Source organism: Lissotriton vulgaris, chromosome 3_1, assembly GCF_964263255.1.
Source record: "Lissotriton vulgaris chromosome 3_1, aLisVul1.2, whole genome shotgun sequence".
In the NCBI taxonomy this organism is placed as follows: domain Eukaryota; kingdom Metazoa; phylum Chordata; class Amphibia; order Caudata; family Salamandridae; genus Lissotriton; species Lissotriton vulgaris.
This window is the reverse complement of record NC_141689.1, coordinates 1,676,448,594-1,676,473,998: the sequence shown is the minus strand read 5'-3', so window position 1 is coordinate 1,676,473,998 and position 25,405 is coordinate 1,676,448,594. Positions and strand designations below refer to the sequence as shown.

The window sequence follows — 25,405 nt, the reverse complement described above, 5'->3', positions numbered from 1 at the left end:
ATTTGCGACTGGCGTGGGATAGAGGTACTGCGGCCCTCCCTACTTGTTGGTTACAGCCTGGGGCCTTAGAGAAACCTCCCTTCTGAGCCTCTCTTGGTACAGCTTTTTTCGATTAATTCGAGCAGAACAACCATACCACATGCATAAGGCTTCTTGAGTGGGACAAAATCGATAAGGCGAAAGTTGTTTCTTAGATTTTATCTAATAAGCTGGAACCAATATTAAAGTGTTTAGATCCCATTCTATGCTCTGAATTATTGCCACCACTGTTCTCGGAATTACTCGAGGAAATCAAACTTGTCTTGATTCAGTCCAAACTCCCTAATGTGGCCCCAGTTAATCAATGGTTTGATGAGGCTTGCTCAAATTCCTTAAAAGAGCGGCACAGGGCTCTTAAACACGCATCCCAGAGACCAGGTCCAGAAAAAGGTTCTACTAAAGGTGTATAAGTCATCCCAGAAATCTAGGGAAAGGGACCTGAGCAAAGCCGCCTGGGAAAATCTGGCACAGGCAGCAATTATTAAGAATAGTAGGGAATTCTGGAAAGTGATAAGTGCCCCCTTTGTTAAAAGGAACACTGAGATAACTCTGGACACTCACGTTAGTGAGGGTGCTTGGGTGGCCCATTTTTAACATATTTTGGGTCTATGGATGACTTGCCAACAGATCCAATTAGTGTAGTCCCAACCTCAAAGGAGTACTCAGTATTCATTCTGGCGGAAGTTAGAAAAGGGCTGGGTAAGTGTAAATGGCGTCCCCATTGATTTTATTTTAGAGCACCAAGATCTGTGGGCCCCACTCCTAACCAATATTTTCAATGCTGTATCTAAGGTGGGCCCCCTAGCCTCCAGGAAAACTAGCATAATTGTTCCAATATATAAAAAGGGCGACAAAGCAAAACCCAAGAACTACAGACCGATTTCCTTATTGGATAGTACCTCAAAATTGATGGGCCGCCTATTGCTAAATAGGCTGGAAGAGTGGGCCAGGGAGAAAAATATTCTGATTCCAGACCAGTATGGCTTCCAAAGGGGTAGAAGGACAATAGACCAGTGCCTGAATTTGAGCCAGATTATCTCTAAATACACCTCAGCAAAGAGTGGCCAAACCTACATGCCTTCATGGATTTAACTGCCGTGTTCGACTGCTTGAGCCATTCCAAATTATGGAATATAATGGAAGCAATGGGCATTGATGTAATATTAATTATTTTTTTTCGCCAGTCTTACTGCCAAGCTATGGCACATGTCTGTTATGGCAAAAAAGGGGAATGCACACGAAGTTTCCAGATTTCGAGGGGTGTCAGACAAGGTTGCATCCTTGCCCCCTTTTTATTTTCAATCTACACAAATGGGGTTGAGGCCACACTTGCAGGTTCCACACTGGACGTCCAATTTTGGCTTTATGCTGACAATGTGGTTTAATAGCTAGAACTGAATTGGCTTTACAAAGCCTCACAGTGGTCTACGTGACCTTTATGAAAACACTGGATTTGAGGGTAAACAATTCTAAATCCTTTGGTTCACTAAAAGAATCCCATCTTTTTAGATAGGATGCTGAAAACTGGATGTAGTGGATACCTTACCCTATCTAGGGGTAGCATTTGATAAAAAACAATCCTTGTCAAATGTGGTGCAAAAGAGGGCCCTAATAATGGAGAGAAGTGGGCAGCCATTTCTAGTTTTACTAAAAAATTGGGGTCAAAGTCAATTGTGCCCATAAAAAAGGTCTATAATGCTAAGAAAATTTTCACAGTGACATATGGCGCAGGGCTCTGAGGAACGGTGCAAAGAGAGTCCCTACAAAAGATAGACAATGGATTCTTTAAGAGGGTTGTGCCCTACCTGGTTCCTGTTCTAATTATGTTTGTCATATAGAACTTGGTCTAACATATGTGACTGATACCATAAAGCTTGCCCCTATATTGTTATGACATTCAATTTGGAGAAGAGAAACAGTCAATCTAACGCAAATCATAATAAAAAATTGCTCTCTTTGGATAATGTACATAAAATTATATGGTTGCAGTACGTAAGGACCACTCTGACTTCCATAGGACTAGTTGATTTATTCATGAACCCCAGTGCCTGTATTAGTGCAATTAAAGACATCATTTTAATCCAAGGTAGACTAAGAAAGAAAGGAAAGAAACAATGTGACTTCCTCTGTCATATTATACCAAATGACCCCCCCTTTAACGGAGGGAGAGTACTCATTTTTAGAAAAAGTAAGGAACCCTCAACGCAGATTTATTCTCTTGAGGCTCCAATCGAACCTAATCCCCTTGATGTTGGGTTTTCCTGCGAAGAGGCATAGCTTTAATGAACTGATAACTTGCCCATGCAATAATACCTGGGAGTAATCTGACCATCACTTATTTTTTTCTGTGGCTTTTATAAGGAACAAAGATCAAGATATTATTTTACCTCTTTTGCGGCATCATAATTTTACTCAATGCCTTAAAAAATGTACTGACCCACTTATTTGTTTTTCTTTAGCAATATTCTTATGGGCTTGTATGAGGAGGTGGAAACTGTGTATAGCAGAGAAGCCACAGATGCACTAAAAGGCTATCTGATCTAGATAACTTTATGGACCTAAACAGAGGAAAATTTGAGGGGGGAATTGTCATAAATTTGAAAAATAAATGTTTTTATAAGGTTGTTCCTGTTCTCAGGGGGTTTTGACAGCTGTATTGTGCATTATGATTTTTTTTTGTTTCTACATACCAATGGAAGATGTGGGGAGTCTAGAATTCAGAACTTGTTCATGTTAATTGTGCTGTGAACAACTAAGTAGGTAATTGTGTACTCTGCAGTCCTGGGTGAAGTGTTAGCGTTCATTCTACCTACATTATCCTCAATGCCATTTTTACTTTTCTCATAAAGATTCTATGAATTGAAATTTTTAACCCGTATTGTACTTTTATGACCTATGTGTTTGAATTACATCGAATAAAGTTACTGAAGGAAAGAAAGAGGTGGACTCATTCAGGGTCACTATATGAGGCCCCTGCCTGGGTATGCAATGGATCATGTGTAAGCATCTTGAGGGTGACCTTACTTGTATTGAACGTACACGGCTCTACAACACCTAGTGCATTGACTGGCTGAATCACTGCAAACCCACACCGCTCCTTCACATGTTGCTCTTTGAGCCAATTGGGAAGGCAATCTTACCCATCCGTACTCAGGCAAGGAACGGGCTGCTATATATGGGGAGTCCCACATGTGTACCACGTGATGTTAGATTCCACCATAAACAATTTTATATTGTACACAGAGCCTACCTCACCCGCCAAAATGAATCGCCATTTCCACCGAGTGGACGCTGGGTGCCACCGTTGCACTCTGGTAGATGCAGACCTGCTATACATGTTATGGTCTTGCCTCTTTCTTCAACTTTACTGACAGGGTGTTATGGCCAGGCAATAGGCTTTTATAGAACGCCGTATATTACACAAGTGGGAAACATGCATCCCGGGTCTTTATGACAAAGACAAAAAGAAAAGGGTCACGTCCCACTGTCTTAAACTGGGCTTCCAAGTGGTCAAAATCCTCATCACCCATAGGTAGAAAATACCTGAGCCCACCTCACTAGAGGCATGGACACAGTCCCTTAATATGTGGGCACTTGTGGAGAGTGCAGCATTACACAGAGAAGATGCCTTGGGATTGCGCAATTACCCTACAGCCTCCAACTGGGACACCATACCATCAGATCTCCAAGAATCTCGCATAGCAGGGGGATGAAGTCCACTGGCTGGCAGAGATGATGTGGGACTTGATTACACCACACATTAGCTGGCTGCTCACCACAGCTATCCGACAATCTCCCTGCTACAGTTTCTTTAGGTTTATTTCCTCAGACATAGTCACCAGTGTGTTCAAATGTCCTTTGCCTGAGTGTGTTGGGTGCGGGAGGGGGCATGGGGCTCAGGAGTTTGGTGTCCTATATTTACTGTTGTTCTATTTTTTATACAACAGAATCTTTTCTCCTCCATTTCATAGGTATATATCACTTGTCACTTACTTATTGGATCCCTGTGATCATCGAATGCTTATTTTGTAAAACTAGAATGTTTAAGTTTGTTAAACACATGTGAACAGATGCGTGCTTGGTCGGCTCATTGCAATACCTTCTGTAGTTTCTTGATATTAAATTCAGAAGATTTGTGATGTCATTAATGAATATATGACATTACAAGGCAAAAAATTACAACGCATGCTTTTACAGCGTGGTTTTTACATTGCAACTACCATTACATTGCATGATTTTACAGCGCATGCCATTTCGGCTGTAACGGTAATTGTAGTTGCTGCATTCTTCACTGGAAGCGCTGTATCCACAATACATCAAGCCAATAAAAAGATTCAAACAAAAAAATCTGAAGATTTAAGCAAGGTAAAAAGAGTGGATGAAATAAAAAATTCTATAACTGTGTTACAGCCCATTTTGGCATCATAGCTCAATAAAGAGAAATAATTTGAGCATTTACTTCTCAATGTATATCTCTATATAACATTAGTTACTAAAAAACAGCTGCTCATACATCTACACCTTTTATACCATCCTACTGTTATGTACAGATTTGTGCGCCGTTTCCTATCATTCCACTCTTTACGATTGTTTACTGCTTCGTTCTGCCATTCCTCTGTTAACTATTGTTTACTGCACCTTTTCTACTCATCTACTCCTAACTGTGGTTTACTTGGAATTTGCATTCTTTATATGTATTAATTTACAATGGAAGCTAGAGGTGATTGCTCTCTCTAATCGGAGGGATTATATAAAATTGTCTTGCTTCACTTAAGTGCCACAGTGATAAACATTTTCTACGAAGACCTTTGGGATAACTTAAGTACTTCTGAAAGGAATCATTACAAGAAGTTCATGGCTCTGTAACATTCACAGTGCTCCAACCTTCCCCTTTGATTTGTAGCATGACAGGGAATATGGCTTCTGGATTTTAGGGTAGACACATTTGGGATGTTCTGTGGAATGATCTATAATGGGAGCAGCTGCAGGGTACCTCTTCTACGTTTATCTACATAACCCCTAAAGTAGACTGATTGTGGCTCGTTCAGCCAATAATATCTTGTAGGTGAATTTAGACTGGTGATTGGTGTACTCCATGTGTTTCCTTTAGTCATAATTCATTAAATCAATTTTCCATTTGACCAAAGAACCGGGCAGAAAATGGAAAGGGCTTAGATTGTCCACGTTGATTTCCCCAGCTCAAAAGTCATGCCCAGATGTGTAGAGGAAGGGAATTGAAAGGGGCAGTCCAGCGTGCAGGTAGCAATTGGATCACAAGTACTTAATTTCTATCCCTAATCACAACCCAGTTCTAAAAAGAAGAGTTTCTGAGGAAGTTTGGTGAATCATGGTGGGAATGCCACCCGATTATACAAAAGTCTACCTTCATGGTTCCATGAATAAGCATTTGTGATGCAACCGGTCTTGCATTTGCGAGAGTTTGAGCTATTGTAAATGAAAATGCCTTTTATTTATGTGTTTTGAAAAACTGCAAGTGGTGCCTAAATGCACACTTTGTACCTATAGTCCTACCTTTTGAGAAGCAAGGCTGGCAGTAACTGCACCTCTGGGCTGAATTTCACCCCATACACATCATACTAATGCATTCAGAATGTGTGTACATACATCCGTATGGGAAAGGATAGAAATATAAAAATGTAGGGACAAAACTATTTCTCAAATTGTGTAAAAAAAATGCATTATTAAAAAGTACACTGTAGTAGAGAGCTGCTCCGTCGAAGGGTGCTTCGAATGCTACTATGCCAGAGGAAGTCACAAGCAAGTAAAATTGCTGTAAGAGGTGCCAAGAGCAGATACTGAATTATACAGCACCCAACACAGCGTCAATCGCTGCCACTGGATGGAAACAGTCTTGTAGAGTAGTTGGTGTCTTAAAACAGTAAGCAATTTGGCGCCAAGAGCAACCAAAACATAAAATCAGCAGCCAATAAAATGCAAAGACCATCTACCATTTTAAAATAGCACACAATTCGGCAACAGTAGCAGCCCATGGCTCAACACGGTTTCCCCAATATAGCGTCAAGAGGAACCACGAGTTACAACCACATCAAATACGTAAACAAATGAGGAACTGTAGCTTCATTAGTTAAAAAGAGAACAATAATGTGCCAAAAGAAATCGTATTTAACAGCGACCAAACGCAGCCCTGTATTGAAATACCGATAGCAACTAGTGTCAGGAAAACACCCCTAATACAGCCATAGATGGCAAACCAAGTGCACTCACTCCCCGCCCCAATGCATGCTTCAACAAGAGGCCCCCTTACCAATTAAACTCCGGAGTCTCGCTTGATTTTCCACAGTGCGTATGTTTATTAAAAATTAACATCACAGGTCAATTACCTCATTGACCGCATTCTTTAATTAAAGTCCAAATTACTTTTCATATCACATCATTAACAATTCACTCTTATCTACAAAATTACTCTTTTACCGCCCATTCTCCAATGGGCATTTGGTTTAACTTCAGGGCTGCGCCAGCAGGCCACAACCCAGATAGCCTGCTCTCTTTTCGTTAACCCCCTTTTGGTCAACAGAGCCGCAGGTGAATTATAAGCCCCCACTTGGGCAACCAGCAGCTTCCAGGGTAGGGCTGGAGAAGCTAAGGCCACCAGCAGGTCAGCCTCAACTCTCCCGCCAGCCCCGGAGTCCATGATGATTTCTAAAAACCTGTTCAAAGGTGGAAACTGTCACTGGACAAGAAGTTCCCGTGTTATTCTTGTCCGGAAACCCCGCTCTTGACCTGCCGAAATACCTAACTTTTGGGGTTGGGTGGGTGGGTGTCCACTTCACGGAGGTCCGACTCCTCGGCTGGCCAGCAAACAAAGAGGGGTTCCTAAAATGGACGATGGCTTTTAAGCCTCGCGCCCTGAGAGCTCTTCCGGGTCTTCAGTAAGCCCCGGTCTTATTGGGCTACCACGATTCCCCTTCCGGGTCGGCTGACCCGGAAGGGGAAGATCTAACGTGGCACTTTGTTTACCACTAACGGTGCCACTCCCCGAAGGGGGGTGGCGCCGTGCAGTGTCCGAAAACCGGGCCGGGAGTAGTACCAGGTACAGTGCTATGTAAAAAGCGCAAAGAATGCATCCGCTAAAAATAAAAATAAGAGTAACTAGTGTATTAAAACAGCAAAATGGAGCACCTTGGCTGCCCACTTTCAGTACAGCGCCATAGGCAGCCTATTAAACAAGCTTTTAGAAACACAACCTGGTCCATCTGTTTTTTAGGAGATTTATATAGCGCAAACTCTACCCAAAGGTATTGGAGCGCATTACATGAGCACCAGTTATGTTATGTTACAGAAGGACACATTCATAACATATATAACAGCTTAATATCCCAGGCCTTCACAGATACTAGCAGCAGGGTAAGTGGAATGGCTCAAACCATCTACCCCTCCAAAACATTACCCCATGACCAAAAACCGAAGAAGGGAAGAATAGGACATTCGCCACCTCATTCCCTAAAAAGAGTTGCTGCCTTTTTTTGAGAATGCAGTCTCAGGACGCGGGGGTATCCCTAGGGCATACGGGAGGAGTCCTGGTTTAGTTTGGGGGCAGGGAGCTTGCCGAGGTCTGGGATGAAGATAGAAACATCATGAGATCGGTTGGCAGGTTTAAGGGTCATGGACCGGTCACTTAGAGAAACCTTATGTGAGAGGGCAGTGTCTGGGTTGCTGTTCACAAGCATAGTGCCTATATAGGCAACACTCCCCAACCTATGCCAAAGTATAACCTGTAAATCGCCTCTGCAGTGCATCACACGTAGCTCACAGCTTTGCACGAGTGTCAGTTGCCTTCAGTGCCCCCACTATCTCACAGCATGTGTGTGTGAAGGGAAGGGGTGAGACCAGCGACCTTTGAGCTGATGGGTCAGTCCTGAAGGCACTGAGTCCTGAACCACAGCCAAGGAACTACTTTCGAGTCTCTGTATTGGCTCAAAACCCTGTGATTCTGGCTGCGCTAATCGTGTAATCTCTCTTTGCCTACAAAAATTTGCGTGTCCTTCTGTAAGGTAATTGGTGCTTATTTAAAGTGCTTCAATACCTTCGGATCAAGCTGGTGCTGTATAAAAACTGCAACAAAAACAAGGTAGTATATGATTTTAAAAAATCCAGCTTCCTCATCAGGTTAAGGGGAGGGAGGGTGTAGGGAGGAGGAAGCAACTGCAGCCCATTAGAGGAAGCGAAGAGCAACTGTTTCGAATACATAGAAGCTGCAAGGGGCAGGTGTTGTTGTTCTGGCTGGCACAGGAGATTTAGGGCCTGATTACAAGTCTGGCGGACAGAGGACATCCAGTCTTGTGGTGGGGCGACTGTGGCGGTCTTACGGCCACCACTTTATGACCCTAGTGGACTTACCGCCCTGGGACCGCCGACTCCACCTGCAAAACGCCATTTCCTGGCAATGGTACAGCAGTCATGGGGCATCCTAATGCTTGGCGGGACCTCCGTGGAGCCGCCAAGCATATTGCAAGTTTCTTCTACGCCAGGGTTTTCATGGCGGATTCTCCTTCATGAAAACCCTGGCGGAGAGGACATAAAGGGGGCCCTCTTGTGCCCAACGCCCTGTGGATGCACACAGGGGGCATAGCATGTGCTCTGCTCTGTGCATGCACAGATGTTGTAGGACTGCATGGACTTTTTTAGTCCATGCTGTGCTGGAACATTTTTTGACGTTCCCATTGCAGTGACTATTTTGTAGGCACCGCCGTGGGAACTCTAAATGAATCGCCCACAAATGACAAAAAAGGTATTATTTGGCAGGTGATTATCACAAGTGTTTGGTGTTGCAGTGGCAGAGTGGTCCTGCCTCCACACTGTCAAACTCGTAATCGACCCCTAAGTGAACTGGGAGGAGCAGCACGAACTGAGGAACAGACAAAGTAGTGCACTGCAGGAAAACATATGGCCCATAGTGAAAGGATTTATGTAGTAGGGACAGTCTGCAGGGCGGAATATTTGGAGGAGCTACTAAGTGCATTCACCAATTAAAATCCAGCATTTCTAAAGGACAGCAAGAGGAGCCAATAAAAAAGATGGGCGTTTTTTTAATCCCATATCTAGATACTACATGTCTCTTCGAGACAGTGCATGCACGGCATGCCTTTGCCTAGGCAAGCCCCTAAAAAGGCAAATAAACAAATGCTAAACATAAAAGTGGGGGCCCGTTACAGTTTCACTATGACAAATAAATTAATTACCACTGGCGGCTCCTCGGGAAGTGCTGTGGGGCGGGGTGGGGGAGGGGTAGGGTGGGTAGTAGTAAACTCCAGGATACGGCCGAACGGAGTTAAGTAAATAAATAAATTAATAAAACATATTACATTGCTCGCAGCATCGCCATTTGGCGTTGCAGCGCGGGCCTATTTAATTTGTGTTATTTATTTATTTACTTAACTTCATTCGGCTGCATGCCGAAGTTTACTACCTCCCCACCCTGTCCCTCCTCCAACCCTCCTCACCGCCTCGCACCACTACCTCGAGGAGCCGCCACTGTTAATTACAGTACTGCGATATAGGATTCCAAGTTAGAGCAGTATTAGCCTCATTCATTCTGTCAGTAAACCATCCGAGAGAAAACACAAAGAGAGAAGGTATCTGCACCCTTTTTTTTCAACAAGTGAGGGGGCTGGTGGGGAAAGCCACTCAGACCACATACCCTTTCTCTGTTTAGGAAGTTATGATACATTTAGAACAGTAAAAATCACATCTTTGCATCAATTAAATTCAAATAATTTTGAAAAGTTGACGTGATCGAAATTGAAGGGTGCAAACATTTAAACTGAATGATTCTCAGTTGAAAGAGGTATATATTGTTATACTGTTCACAGGTTTCGAAAGAGAAATGAAAACAGGCCAACTCTTGTAGGTTGTAATTTAAAAGCAGTGATTTCTTACTTTTCAGGATTATCCACTTCCTCTGTAACAAAGTTAAGGTAAAACCTGGGCAGGAAACATAAACAATAAATCGAATATTACAGCAATTAGCGCTCTAAATTGAGTAAACTTGACTTTAATATTTACATTCACTTAGAAGATAACAGTATCTGGGCGCAAGATAAAAATGTAAGAATGGGTGAGGAAGACAACTAGAAGCAGGCAAAGAGAAAAACGTAAACATGGAAGGAAGGATACGAATCAGTAAGGACTGAAAGAAAGTGGGGAGAGAAGGGAGGAGGAAGAGACACTGACGGGACAGGGAAATAGAGTACAGGAAAGAAGGGAAGGAAAGATGAAACAATAGGCAGCAGTCAACGAAAATGATGAAAGGAGCGATCGAAGAGGTTGAAGGAATGAAAAAGGAAGGAAAAGAGAGAAGCATGGACAGAAAAGGAATCTAGAATAGAAATAAGGGAAGGGGAGAAAGTAAGGGCCTCATTAGGATCGCGGACGGACTTGCGTCCGTCCGCGACCCCAGAGGATGAGGGAACGTTCGCATGGGCTGCGGCGTTCCCTCATGTGCGATTAGGATGTGACCGCCACCCTGGCGGTCACATCCTGGATATTTAACATTGCGGCGGGTGCTGCTTCAAGCAGCACCCGCCGCAATGTTAAAAGTGCATGTTTAACATTTACATGCACAAAGCGGTAGGCACTGCGCGGTGCCTGCCGCTTTGTGCAAGTAAATGCTGGGGGGTACCATAGGTACCCCCCATGTGCACCCCCCACCCGCCAACACCCTGGGGGCCCGTAACGGGCCCCCAGAATCAAAAATACACATGCTTTTCCACGGCTGAAAAACCGCAGCGGAAAAGCATGTTTACAAATGCTTCCTAATTTGGCTGGCGGTGTCTGATAGACACTGCCAGCCAAATGAGAGCTTTTCCGCCGCTGTTGTAATCCGACCGCGGCGGAAAAGCAGCGGACAGTAACCAAGACCCACCAGCCATCGTAATTAGGCGGTGGGTCTTTGGTGAGTCCGCAGAGGATTTTCCGCCTCCTCCGGGCCGGAGGTGGCTTCCCCCGGCCCGGAGGAGGCGGAAAATCCTCCATCATAATGAGGCCCTAAGTAAGGAAACAAGGAAGAAGCAAAGAAAAAATGAATGAACGAGAAATAAGGGATAATGGAAGGAAAGGAAGTAGGGAAGCAGAGAGAGAGAGAGAGAGAGAAAAAGAAAGAAATTAATGAAAGAGAGAGGGAAAAATTGAGAACAAATAAATAAGGCAGTCTAAGAGGAAGGATTCGAATAAGCGTGGAAAGAGGTGAAACAGCGGGAGGGAGGGAAGGATTGGAGGAGACGAGAAATATGGGCAAAGGAAAAATAACCAAAAGAACAGTGCTGCAGTATAAATAGGCGCCAGAAAATATATATGCTGCCATTCAGATGGTTATATTTTTGTGCATGGAGATATTTTCAGTGTTCCATTAATTATATCTTTAGTTAACTGCATTACATTAACTGAGCTCCATTGTTGGCGGGAATTCAGTATTATTGCGAAGTCCTGAAGGGGTGCTGTATTTCTGTGCCGAAATTGGCCCCAGCTGCAAGAGGAAGACGTTGGATGCTGTTTTCCGTACAGAAGCCCCAGTCAGTCATTGTGCACAACTTGAGCAGCCGAAGCACGTTTACGGAGCGCGTTATGACGCATGCTCTATAGCATATGTTTACAATGCCCTTGTGCAGGCGTGGACTTAGGCATGTGCACGCTGTGCACCTGTACAGTGCCGCCAAACCCCAGGGACTGCCACGCCAAAAAACATCCTTAATATAATAATCCTCTGAGGATGGATACATATTTGCGTGGCGGCCCCTGGCAGGGATTTGGCGGCCTCCGGCTCTGTTACACTTCCAAACACCCTGACCCCCCCCCCCCTCTTCACTGCCTTCCGCACCTGTGTTCCCCCGGGGGCCCCCTTCCTACGCTCCCTGTCCAGGGCCGCCATGAGCCTAGAGCCGCCCCTGCCTTGTGCAAGACAGAGGAAGAGGAGTAGAAACCTTGACACAGATCTCATAAGAAAATGCTTAAGAGGCAACTCTTTTTTCGCATGTAGCTCATTATTAATTACTCGAGAGACTTGGTAGTGGGTGCGACAGGCAGGGTCATTTTAAAGCAGCCATGGGCGCATCATTGCCCTGTTTTCTGCTGTGCCAGCGCATAATCCCTTTCTGCACTGGCACAGTGCAGACAACTTCATTATAATTGAGGCCCTGGCTGTTTGGCTTTGCTTTCAACTGGAGTACATTTTTCCATTCGGAATTATCTGATTGTATAATGTTCCTTAGCAAACACAAATGTGTTGTAGCCCCTTTTTGCATGGTATCCCCCCTAACTTTTTGCCAGATACCTGATACCAATTTGACTGTGTGCTGGAATCCTGCTAATCAGGCCCCAGGCCCTGTGTTCTTTCCTTAAACTGTACCTTTGTACCCACTATTGGCACATCTCTCGGCCACATGTAAGTCCAGTGTAAAAGGTTCCCCTGTACCAAGGGGCTTGTAACTAGAGAGGGCCTCTGAGGGCTAAAGCATGTTTTATGCCCCCTTAGAGTCCCTTCACCTTACACCCCCATCCTGTCATTGCAAACTGGGTGTCTTAGAGTAACTTAGGCCCTCACCAGAGTTAACCTGTTTATCAATGTCCTGTGTTGTTTGAACAGTGTTAGAAATGCCAAACTAGAAAAATAATCACAAAGTAATCTAAAAGTAATTGCAAGTATTTTTTAACAGTTCGCACATCATATTCTAAACTGTAAAAGTAATCTGAATGTTCCTACAAATCCAGTATTCACTGTAGTACTGAAAATAACATTGCATCAAGAGTTTAACTTACTTCCTATCCTAATAAGTAATTCTTGGTTCTTGAAATAAAACAACAGAATAATAACTTTTTATACAAACAATTGGTTTGGATTCAGTCTGTGAGTGTGCAACATCAATTCTTGCTTGAGTGTGTACAGCGCATGCTTTCCACTACCCTCCTGATAAGCCTGACTGCTCAGTAGGGGGGGGTAAACTCCGGCATATGGCCGATCGGAGTTAGGTAAATAAATAAAATGAATTAAATTGTGTGCGTTGCAACACATTTGAATTTATGTATTTACCTAACTCCGATCGGCCGTATGCCGGAGTTTTTCCCACCCTGCCCCTCCCCCTCCTCAGCGCCCCACAGAACTCCCTCCAGGAGCCGCTACTGCCTTACTCTCATTTGTGGTAGTGTGATTGAGCAGTCAAGCTTATCAGTAGGGTACTGGAGTAAGGTATTATCTACTTAAGCCTCTGCTATACCTCTGGGGATCTATTGGACGGATCACTGACAGAATTTCGACCTCAGAAATATCGACCTACAAGAATATCGAGTCAACAATATCGAGGGCAAAAATATCGACATCCTATCTACAACATGGTAAGTACAAAAATATCGAAAAAATAATATCGATGTAAAAAATATCGATGTTAAAAATATCGATTTTTTTTATATATATAAATGTAAAAGTAAGTATATAACACTAATAAATAAAATATACATATTTAAAAGTATCTAATAATGTTTAAAATTAATAAATAATACATATATATTAATAATACATTAATTAAATATATACAGTAAAGATATAATATATATGTACTGAACAATAAGTATTAATAATTAATTTACTAATTTATAAATTAATGAAATATATTCTAATTTACTAATACATTTACAAACATAAAACAATAACATAAATAAAATGTAAGTAATATAAAAAATAAAATAAACATGTGATATTTTAACAATTAATTATAAAAAACGTTGGATAGCGTAAGGGTAAAAATTACTTTTCCTACTCCAGAGAGTGGAACAGTAGGGAAAGCGTTTGATAGCGTAGGGATAAAATTACTATTCCCACTCCAGAGAGTGCAACAGTCGAGAAAACTGACCCTGAACCCAAAAAACACCCCTTTACCCACGAACTGAAAACTGACCCTGAACCCTAAAAATACCCCTTTACCCAAAAACTGAAAACTGACCCTGAACCCTAAAAATACCCCTTTACCCAACAACTGAAAACTGACCCTGAACCCTAAAAATACCCCTTTACCCAAAAACTGAAAACTGACCCTGAACCCTAAAAATACCCCTTTACCCAAGAACTGAAAACTGACCCTGAACGCTAAAAATACCCCTTTACCCAAGAACTGAAAACTGACCCTGAACCCTAAAAATACCCCTTTACCCATGAACTGAAAACTGACCCTGAACCCTAAAAATACCCCTTTACCCATGAACTGAAAACTGACCCTGAACCCTAAAAATACCCCTTTACCCAAAAACTGAAAACTGACCCTGAGCCCTAAAAATACCCCTTTACCCAAAAACTGAAAACTGACCCTGAACCCTAAAAATACCCCTTTACCCAAAAACTGAAAACTGACCCTGTACACTAAAAATACCCCTTTACCCAAAAACCCAAAAATGACACTGAACCCTAAAAATACTCCTTAACCCAAAGTTAAATAATATTATTTAATTAGCAATTAATAATTAATTAACAATACCAATAAAGTAAATATATTAGCACATAAGCTGTAATTAATATAATTTAATAATTAATATCATTTTCCCCCAATTAATTAATTAACAGTAACTAAAAATTATATATATAAATAAATTACTCTAATTATTGTAATTAACTAATTAATATTATTTAATTACCAATTAATTACTAATTTAAAATATGTACAAAATTATATTAATTAATTAACTAATTAATATTAATTATTTGCCAATTAATTAGTTATAAATATTTTAAAAACATATATTAATTAATTCATTATTATTAAATTACTCCCCACCCTATTCCCCTATAAACCCACATCCCGCTACAGAAAATATATATCAATTAATCAATTAATTATTTCCCAATTAATCAATATTAATTAGCAAATAATTATAATTAATTAATTAATCCTACTAATTATTAATTAACTTACCATAATTAAATTACTTCCCACCCTATTCCCCTATAAACCCACAACCCGCTCCGGTACTAAAACATCAAATTTCCTTATAAATTTATATATTATTATAGAAAATGTATACACATATAATAGTAATTATTTTAAATACTTAAATTAAACATATAACACATACATAATAAAAAACTATAAAATAATACAAATATCAATATTAGTGTCATCGAAATTATTAACATCGATATATATGCTATCGATATTACTAACTTCGATATTACTTACATCGATATTAAGTATTTCGATATTACTTACCTTGGGTCGATATTCTGTCCTACGATATTCTTGCCTTCGATATTATGCTCCTTCGATATTTCAGACTCAATATTATGGTAGGTGGATATTTCCAACTCGATATTTTGACTGTCTACCCTATTGGACTCTGTGAACACTATATCTTACGTTGGAATAGTATATACAGAGCCAGCTTCCTACATGTGTTCTTTATTTATCTGTTTCTTTGCTTGTGGTTCTAAATAGCACAGACATGTCCCAGTGGGTGACAGAGCACTTCTCATTGGTTGCAAAGCAGATCATCAGAGTCAACGACAAGTGATTCCAGAAAACAGGTTTTCTAGACTCCAAAACTATATAATAAGTCTTTGAAACAGTTATGTTGAATGTGAATGCATATATGTGGAATATTATATAGTAATGGCAGATGAAGAAGAGTGGGAAATAAGTGGGGCATATAAATAAAAGGTATAATTTAAATAGAAATAGTTGTACACATGAGATTAGTGGAATAGAAAGCCCATATACCGGACAAATACTTTGCTAAGGTTAGAGACCATACGGAAGTCATCAATTGAAAGATATCTCAGTGAGAGGTTTTAGGGATTCAGATCACTTCAAGAATCATCATTCTATTCAATTTAGTTTGAACACTTTATCAGGAGTTTCCTTAGCGGAGCAACCAAGGGAGCCAAGTTCATGTGCTAGTTAATGTTCTGTCCTAGAATGAAGAGTTTTCTTAATAATGCAGTCCAGCTTATGTACGCTCCTGGCATGGATTGGAAACTACTTCAGAGAGTTCAGGATTGAAGTTGTTATACTTACTAGTTCCAGAAACCAGCCTAGATGCTGCATGTAAGACAAGCTTAAGAGGAACAAGGTGTATATGTTTGGGGTGCTAGTAAGAAATATAGACTAATCTTGAATGACTATTCAACAACTTTTATTCCTCACATAAGTCTAACTTGAAATTGTACCCATTTAGCTAAGGAGATGGGTCCCAAGAATTTGCTGCACTTCATTGGTAAACTTGTAGCCTTCTAGGCGAAGAGGTAAGGGAGGAGCAGATAGGAAGAGAAATCAGAAGGAATTTTGTTTTTTGAGGGTTTTGTTTGTGGTGGTGGTCAGTTACCTAAGACTTGTTCCAAGGAACCATTGGAAGAAGGATAATGTATCTTGGTAGGAGATTTTCATATAGAACTTGGCTGTCATCATCTTAAAAATAGTGGAAGATACATGAGTTTTTAAAAGTTTTTTATAACAGAACATATAGGATCCATGTATGAATGGAAGAGTATGATGCTAAAATATCACAGGCTAAATATCATGCAACAGAAATACTGGGTACTAAATATTGCTAACAAAAATATTGCACTATTGGAGTTACTAATAACTATAATAAGATTTAATTGAAGTTGAAACTTTTGGTTATTGATACCTAGGACACCATATTTATGTCAAACAATAATTTTATCAACAACATTGTGACATACAAACAGTATAACTGACTTTTGTTGAATGCCTCTGATAGCCTCATGAGGATAAGGAGAAAAAAGTTACCTTGATATAAGAAAGCGCATCATTTACAATCTCCAATATTGCAGTGTCTGCACTGGACACTCAATTGTTTTTGTCTATAAATTGCCAGAGTTGGTCTTCACTTTTGCAAATTCTTTGTTACAATTTACTTCATAGGGAGCATTGTTTCAGTATAGTATTGAGAGTGCCCAAATACCAACTGCCAAACTATTTGCATTTTGGTTGTTGCTTTTCCCAGGAGGCCATAGCATAAAGAAAACTCTACAGTGCTATCTACTTAAAGAATCATCGAAGTTGTCTCTTATGAATAATGATAAACTATTAGAAACAGAGCAAATGTGTTAAATCCAAGCTGTAATGTTAAATTTTACTACATGCATGGACTGTGCTAAGTCCTGCTCCCAAAGGTCTTCTAAATAGGATCTGAATTCTCTGCATAAAAGCCACACTAGGAAAACTGTGGATGTCTGTTTCAGTTTCAACATTCCCATAGAGAAATGATTAGCAGACACACAGTTTCTGAATTTATGTGCCTGTGGTATTGAAGTGAAGGGTAATCTCTTTTATTGATATAACCCCTTAAAGCTACCCTCAAAATTGCATTTACTGCAGCAATGCTTGCTATATGCACTAGAAAATTATCTTAGGGCCATTTCCACCATATTAATTGCAATAGCACAGTTCCTATACAAGGCTAGAATGAATGATGCATTTTTGATATCTATGAGTTTAATTACACTTGATGAAATTGAATTGTCTGTAATATTTCTGTGTTTGCAGTGCTCTTTCTACAAGTGCAATTGCACCTGTATAAATATTGTGACTGGGCAGCGTGTGAAAACGTCTCTTTTTTTAGCGTAACTCCCCTTCCCCGGTTTTCTTTCGAAATTTTATGGTTGCTTTTTAAACTCTGCCCACTGGATCACTGCTGTGTAGTGCCCAGTGTGTGTGCTTTGACCTGTAAAACATGCAGAAATTTGCTAACCCCTAATTGGCTTATTTAATTGTCTTATAAGGTGCAAAAAATAAACCTGTAGCATATAAAAATAAATGTCACCTGTAGACTGCAGCATTTATGGTGACTTCCACTAGTATGACAAGGAAACATGACTTCAGACTTACTACTGTAGTCTGACTGCTGCAGCTTAAACTTGTAGCCCAACCTTTAAAAATAGCCCTTTAGACAGAGGAAAAACCTTCCTTTTACGTATTCAGTAGTCACCTCTATGTAGGCTTTGTAGACTACAATGTACGGTGAATAGTATTTAAAAATGGGAAACATAGAAATGTAATTTTACCATGTCAATGCAACTGACAAGGATCCAACCGCTATTTTTACTCTGGAGGACATGGCTGTCCAATGAAAAAACTAGAGTACAGATTAGAATATTAATTCTTCTATTTTGAGTTTGGGGGCAGCTAGAACAAATAATTCAGCCACTCTATCTATTATTTATTAAAAGCCCAATTCAATGGTGAAGTTGGATTTTTAATATTTATTCTGGACAAGTAACTTTAAGAACATTATATTACCATTGCTTGAAGCTCCAAAAGGCTCATTTATGTCAGCTCTTAAGCAGCTGTCATGCACATGCTTTATCTTAATGAGGAGTGAACCTCCTCCCAGGATCTACAAAATGGACCACTTTGATTGACCAGGTAGAGGCACGGTGACTCCTCTGAGCTCAGCTGGACCTTCAGGGTGGGGATACCATCCATACACTTAGCACACCAGTGTCAACTCCTGCCTTACAGGTCTGTCTGAGGAACATGAAAATGTTTGCACCCTTTAACAGGATGAAACAATAGCAGATTACCACTCTTGTGTATCCCCTACCTCATTGCTGAATGACCCTGCTTTTGTCCCACTAGACGTCCGTCTCCTATTTAGTTGTGGGCCCAGGGCCTATTTCAAACTGGATTTTAGTGTTGGATGTAGGGGGATACTGGTGATTTTCCACAGTACTCGCCCATAAAACACCGACAGCTCGCAGAGCTCAAGCTTAGTTAAGATGAATATTTCGGTCATCTTGGAATATCCATGACACATGTCATTTTAGCCTGTTTACAGAAAGGCAGAGAGGAATTATTGCCCCATGGAACCTTTACAATATTGCTTAGGGAGTGCCCAAGGATCACTCACATCCACTTGTGAGTACTAACCATAAATGTGGCACCCCAGAGCACCCTCACTAGAACATTCTCTAGACCTGTGGAAAAACAGAAGAAGGACTGTACCTAGTGTTAGAGACCAGTGAGGAGACCTGAAGGGCTTGACCTACTCTCACTTGTATCCAGGACAAAGAGGTGGATTCCAAGGGCCAGTTGAATGACCTCCTTTGCGAGACTTCAGGAACACTACACGTTGAAAAGTGCCTTTATCCTGAAAGTGCCCAGCACACAAGTACCAACTGGATGTGAACTGTACTCTGCTACTTTCCTCTGCAGGATGCTGTGAGAGTCTCTAAGTGTCTCCCTTTGGCTCCTAGAAGGGATGTATGACGTTACAAGGCAGGCTATTACAACGCCTGCCTTTACAACACGGTTTTTACATCGCATACCTTTACAAAGCATAGCGCTTAGAGGTGCTGGATAGTGAAAAGTTAAATTTTCTATTCCAACTCCAGTCCCCATGGACACTAGGGAAGGTGTTGGATAGAAAATTAAAAGTATCCCCTATCCTAGAGCGCCCCCCAGCGCAATGCGTTGTAATGATTTGCGTTGTAATGATCGCGTTGTAATGGTAGTGCGTTGTAAAAGTTTCGTTGTAAAGGTTGTTCACCCTCCTAGAAGACTCCTGTGGTTGTTTGGGCACAAGAAGAAAGTTTGAACATTTTTGAAAACTTTTTCTGCAGAGTTTTAACAGAACAAGTCGGAAAATGTATTCAACTAGCCGTTCCACAATATCAGACGAGAATTCAGCCTCATCCTACTCAAGGACCACCACAATGTAAAAAAAATTACATAGGGCCTAATTATGATGTTGGGTGGAAAGCCTCCGACCAGCTGTCAGAGGCTTTCCAACCAACATCGTATGTTTCAGTCAACTGCTGTATTAGGATGACAGCAGTCAAAGTGAAACCTGCGGGGGATTCATATGCTCTTCCGACGGGCTGCTTGAGCCCGACAGTGCATTGGAAGGTAGCATAATCCCCTAATGATGAAGGAGCAGGCTCGGCTCATATTATAATGGCACTTTCCGCCTGCCCTTTCATGGCAGTACACCCGTCATGAAAAGGCAGGCATAAAGGTACTTTGGGGGCCCCTAGCATGGCTTCTTTCCCCCTTGCCCTCCGCTATGGGACCTGGGGGGGCACAAACATTCCTGCACCATGTGGCAGGCACTATGAGGTGCAGGGATGTCTCCAAAACATCAATTTTTCTATGGCAGCTTGTGCTGCAGGCCTTTTCTGCCCGCCACTCAATCTGCCATAGCAAAATGGATGTGTCCTCCAAATTGTGAGGTCGTAACCACGATCTGAGGATGGGCATTTTCATACCGCATTGTAATTAGGCCCTAAGTTCCATTGTGCATTGGGATGTAGAACATTTTCAGTCTTAATTCTCCAAAGCTTCAGTGGGACAAACTTAGACCCCCTTTAGATCCATGGCAGAGGTTACAATTTCAGTAGCGGCTCATGTGTGGAGGATTTTTCTTTTCAAAAGGTGATAAACTCCCATTGTGCAATGGGGTTCAGAAGAAATTTCAACTTTAAAAAGTGAAAAAGTCCCCTTCCTAAGGTGGGACTTGGAAACGTTTAACAATTTTTTTACTTCCAGAAGTTAACTAGAACCAACCAACTTGGTGTATTTGACCTGGACTCCATCACAGTTGTTCTGATATTGCAACCTGGTGCACAGCACCCTTTGACTTAGATTGGGCATTTTATTTTACTTGGCACCTTTTCCCCTTAAATGTTGTGTTTTTATTTAAATGTTCTGTTTGGTGTTTTTATGTCATTTAGCTTTTTGAGTTTTTTTCTGTATTTTATATAAATTGGAGTAGGATTTTTTATTGTGTTGTCTTTGACTTTTTAACTGTTTTGCTATTTCTAAATGCTTTATACATTTCCTTTAAGTTAGGCTTGTCTGCTCTATGCCATACCTACCAGGGTTTGAGCATTAGGTTTAAATTACTGACACTTGTGACTCGACCTAACAGTTTAGTGACTTTGGGCTTCATTACTATGTCGGGAGGAAGGCTATCCGACAGCTCGTCGGTAGCGGTCCGCCTGACATCTGGTGCATCTGTCCAACTGCCATATTATGATTCAGGTGGTCTGATCAATGCCTGCGGGGGAATCCACTAAGCCTCTGACAGGCTCAAGGAGCCCATCAGGGCGGGGTGTGAATCGTAATCCCCAAAATGGAAGTGGTGCCTGCTCAGGCACTGTCGTGGGATTACGATGCACCTTTCCGACAGCCTTTTAATGATGGATCTTCTGCAATGAAAACACTGGCAGAAAGGATCTTTCCTAACCCCTAGCAGGGTCCCTGTCCTCTGTGGCCCCCTACTATGAGCCCTGTGGTGTACCTGTTGTGCCCCCCTAACCATCCAGGCACCGTGTGGCAGGCAGCATGCAATGCCTGCCACACGGTTCATAGATGTTTCAAAAGTTAATTTTTCCTATTGCGGCTTGTGCTGCAGCCTACAGCACAAGCTGCAATAGGAGAAATACATTTCTGACCGCTATGAAAGTGGTCTCATCCACATTATCGTAGCGGGACTGCAGACTTCTAGTCGGACGGTCCCGTTTCTGCTACGATGCCGGCTGGACGCTCATCCGACCTGCATCGTAAGGAGGCCCTTTATTTCTTATGGTGGACTTCCAACCACTCCAATTAATGATTCACTTTCTTACACAATGTAAAAGGCATATTGCAATCTTTTCTTATTTTCCTCATTGGATCTGCATGCAAATGAAGGAGTGTTTCTGGCCATGCTAATGCTTCATGTTACTAAAGCATGGGCACAGGCAAAAATGTTTTCAGTGGCACTGTAAATGTGTGACTCACAGGAGGTGTTACACACATGGGGGTAGATTTTCAAACATGTTGTGCTGGGTTAGCGACACAATAGTGATTCTAACCATTATAAAATTATTTTTTACCGATTTCCTTTCCAGCACAAAACTTGTTTTGCATTGGAAAGGATGCTACAAGTAACGCAAAGCAGCACAAAGCATTGCTTTGAGTTACTTGCACCAAGGGGGCTTTGCGTGTTTGGTACATACCTGTTTCCATGCAACCACCCATGCCTTTTGATGCAAAACCCTATCTACATACAATAGTAAACCGGGTTTAGCGCTGAAAGTTAACACCATCTGAAAAGAGGCATTAGAGGAGAAAAATTTACATTTCTCCTTTCATTTCCTATTTTGCATGTGTGCTGCACTGTGCAGTAAACATATAAAGTGGGAAAAGTGTTTGAACTTGTCTATTCATAGTACTTTGTACAGGAAGCGTACCCTTTCTGCACAAAACCTATGCTAGACTCAAGCACGCACCCTAGCGCTATGGCACCAAGGTGTGTGCATGGCACAAGGCAGCTGAAATCAGCACAGGCACTAGAGAAAGGGGAGGAGAGTGCCATATCTCTGTAAATATGGTGCTCTCCTGCTCCCTCTGTCACACAACCCAGCGCAACCTCTTAGAGAACTGTGCAGCGTTGCATCCATTTTTAGAAAACTTGACCCCTAGTCGTGACTGGCAGGGTGAATATGAAGCACTGACGATAAGCCCTGGGCATAATATGCACTGCGGCACCCTGAAACCTTGTGGATGTCTCTAAAGTCTCCCAAGATAGAGAGTACCATCTCTGTCAGTGAGTTACCAGCAAACTTGGAGCTGATAGCTACTTGTGCTATATATACTTCGAATGTTACACTAAGCATTAGAAGTACTTAATATGCAGTTTACAGTAATTTGTTTATTACAAAATTGGGCACACAACTCCGACTCTCGAGGCATATTTACCTCTGTAGTTAAGGTGCAAAAAAGGACCCTATGCCCCATCCATACCATAATATGGATCCTGGAACTGTCCCCTGCAGTTTTAATATGAATTTGATCCTAAAGGAAAGTGGGATGTTTATTTCCATAAATGTATATGACAGTATGAAAAATTGCCAAATTACATGGAAAATATACCAAACTCAATATAGAACAGATTTCATTTCGAGAGTAATTTAATAAAACATCCCAGGTCATAAAATGAACAACATTGTATTACAAAAAGAGATGACAAATTGTAATCCTAACCTTGTCAGAACATGGCTCTACGTGTTTTCCGTGCTTGGTAAAGGATTCGAGTCAGGAAACAATACAACTGTGGATTGTCTAATTTGTCTAATGTTATCTTATATACAAAGACTGACCTACATGTTAAAGTCTGCTGAGACAATAATAGGTTTAATGTTTTTCCTTCTCACGGTCTTGGAACAGAAAAATAAAACCGGCACAGCAGTATCTTGAGAATGACCACTGAAGCATTAGAGCTGCATCTATCTCGCCTGAATGCCATTGACGGTTACAAAATACTTCTAAACTGAGTTGAGTTGAGATAACTTCAATCTTCCTTTGCGATTTACAACATGTAGCTTTTGGGGTCCGCTTCATAAGGGCACTTCTTCAGCAGTGGTTGATCTCTTTCTGCTGGGTTCAAGACCATACACTATTCCTTGGATTTACTCTTACCGGTGTTAGTCTGAGAAAATAAAGGAACTGGTCAGATCTAATAGATCCGGATGAGAAGGTTCACAAATGGATTTTGGGGTTATAGAGCAGTACTCCTGGAGTACTCGTTTACGTACTCTTACATGCCTTTACAAATGGGCCTCAGGGCCTTCAGACTCCACCCTGGTCAATAACTTCCTGGGACAACCCTCCTCTTGCATAGTATTACTTACATCATACTCTGAATCCCATTAAATGTGCAAAACAAAAGACATCTCTGTCATCCACGTATAATGAGTGGTCTAAAGGATTTCTTAATATTTGAGGCATCCTCCTAATGCTAATGCCTGCTGTTCCAAGTGAACTAGTGCAGAAATTAAATAGAAACGTTGCTAGAAGGCAGCTTCCCTCGACAAAGGGATAAATAGCGTAAAATGTAGTCTGTTAATGCAATGAAATTTAGAAATATAGAGCCTTTTCTCCCAGCGTAATATTTGCCGGCAGATAATTATTTAAAGAACCTTACTTTGAAACAAGAGAATTTTTTTATCGAAATGTTATGTCCATGCAAGACCCCTTCACTTAAGTCTACCGCTCCATCATCAATATGGCACAGCCTTTAAATGAACAACAAAACAAATATTTTGGGTAGTTACTTTTTTTGGCCTCTGTAGCACCCTTTTAATGTCATAGTGGTGAACACAACAGCCTGTAAGGCGGGCACAGAACAAATTTCAAGAACAGCATTAATAATTTTAATTATATATATGTGCCAGTCCTGATACAGGTTCCTGTTAGAATGCTTTAAATTTGTTAGTGATCTCCTTAAACATAAAATGGAATCATTTATTTAATGTCTGGTGCCATATGAAACTATGGCTGTCTGGATATTGGAATTATTAGGCATAGTGAAACAGCTGGAAAATTAGTTACTTAGCCATCAGGGCCCATATTCTTATTCCGGTGCACCTTTTTACGTTTGCACAGCGGTGCACCTATAAACAGGTGAGTTCAGTGCAAACATGAACAATGCAACAAATTACAATTAATGGGCTGTCCTCAGGGCAGCTGCAATTCAAGGTTGTTCTGGAGGGAGCGCATTCAGTGAAATACGGAGCAGCTGCTTTAATCAGCCACTCTATGTTTCACTGTGCAGGCGCCACCTGCCAGCACTTTAGAGAGGAGTCTGAGATCTCCCTGCAGACAGGTGAAGTGAGTGACTGCACTGATTTCTTGGGGAATGTCTGAGGAGTCCATGGGACCCTCTTTGTCCCCTCCAGATGTCTGCCCCTGAGGGGGCGCACTGGCAGTGTGCCACCTTTTGGCTTGATGGCTTATTTGCATCTGCGCCCACATCCATAATATGGCGTTTGCGCACAGGCAAAGAAATTCCCACAAATGCATGAGACCACGTCCAAATGTAAATGAGGAAATGCCCTCTTGAGATAGTGTGGCACAAAACATGAGTCAGCACTCGCAGTATTACAAAACAGGCCCCTCAATTGTCTGTGGCCCCTTCAGTAAATAACAAAGTGTTCTGGGGTGCACGAAGTGGGCACACCCACCCATGGTGCCCCTAAGGTACTTTGCGTAATACAGCCCCAGGAATAATATTTGGCTCAAGGGTACATTACGTGCTAATGCCCATATCTAATCCCAACAAAATCTTTGAAAAATGTTGAGACGTCGCCATTAGGTATGGACATATTAGGTGCATTCCTCTTTTATTTCAAATGTGTGTGTCCTCAATTCAAAAAGGGGTACACTGAGCTACTATAGAAGCAACAGCCTCTATAAAAGGATGTGAATTTTGAATAAATCTGAAACATCTTTGTAATTTTACATATAAACTAATAGATCACAAATTGTTTCATTTGTCTTTGTGTTTCTCTGTGAAGTAAGATGAACTAATGCTACTTTCTTAAGCAATGATTTTAATGTGATAA

The 25,405-nt window shown here is 41.4% G+C and overlaps 1 protein-coding gene across 1 annotated transcript in view; it reads right to left on the bottom strand.

The window, feature by feature from the left end:
* The window catches only part of LOC147728336 (cystine/glutamate transporter-like), a 723,773-nt gene that overhangs the window by 271,101 nt on the left and 427,267 nt on the right, over positions 1–25,405 (bottom strand). Inside the window, exon 6 of the mRNA XM_086962152.1 lies at positions 9,958–10,002. Coding sequence (XP_086818278.1) covers positions 9,958–10,002 — 45 coding nt within the window. The remainder of the gene's footprint in view (positions 1–9,957; positions 10,003–25,405) is intronic.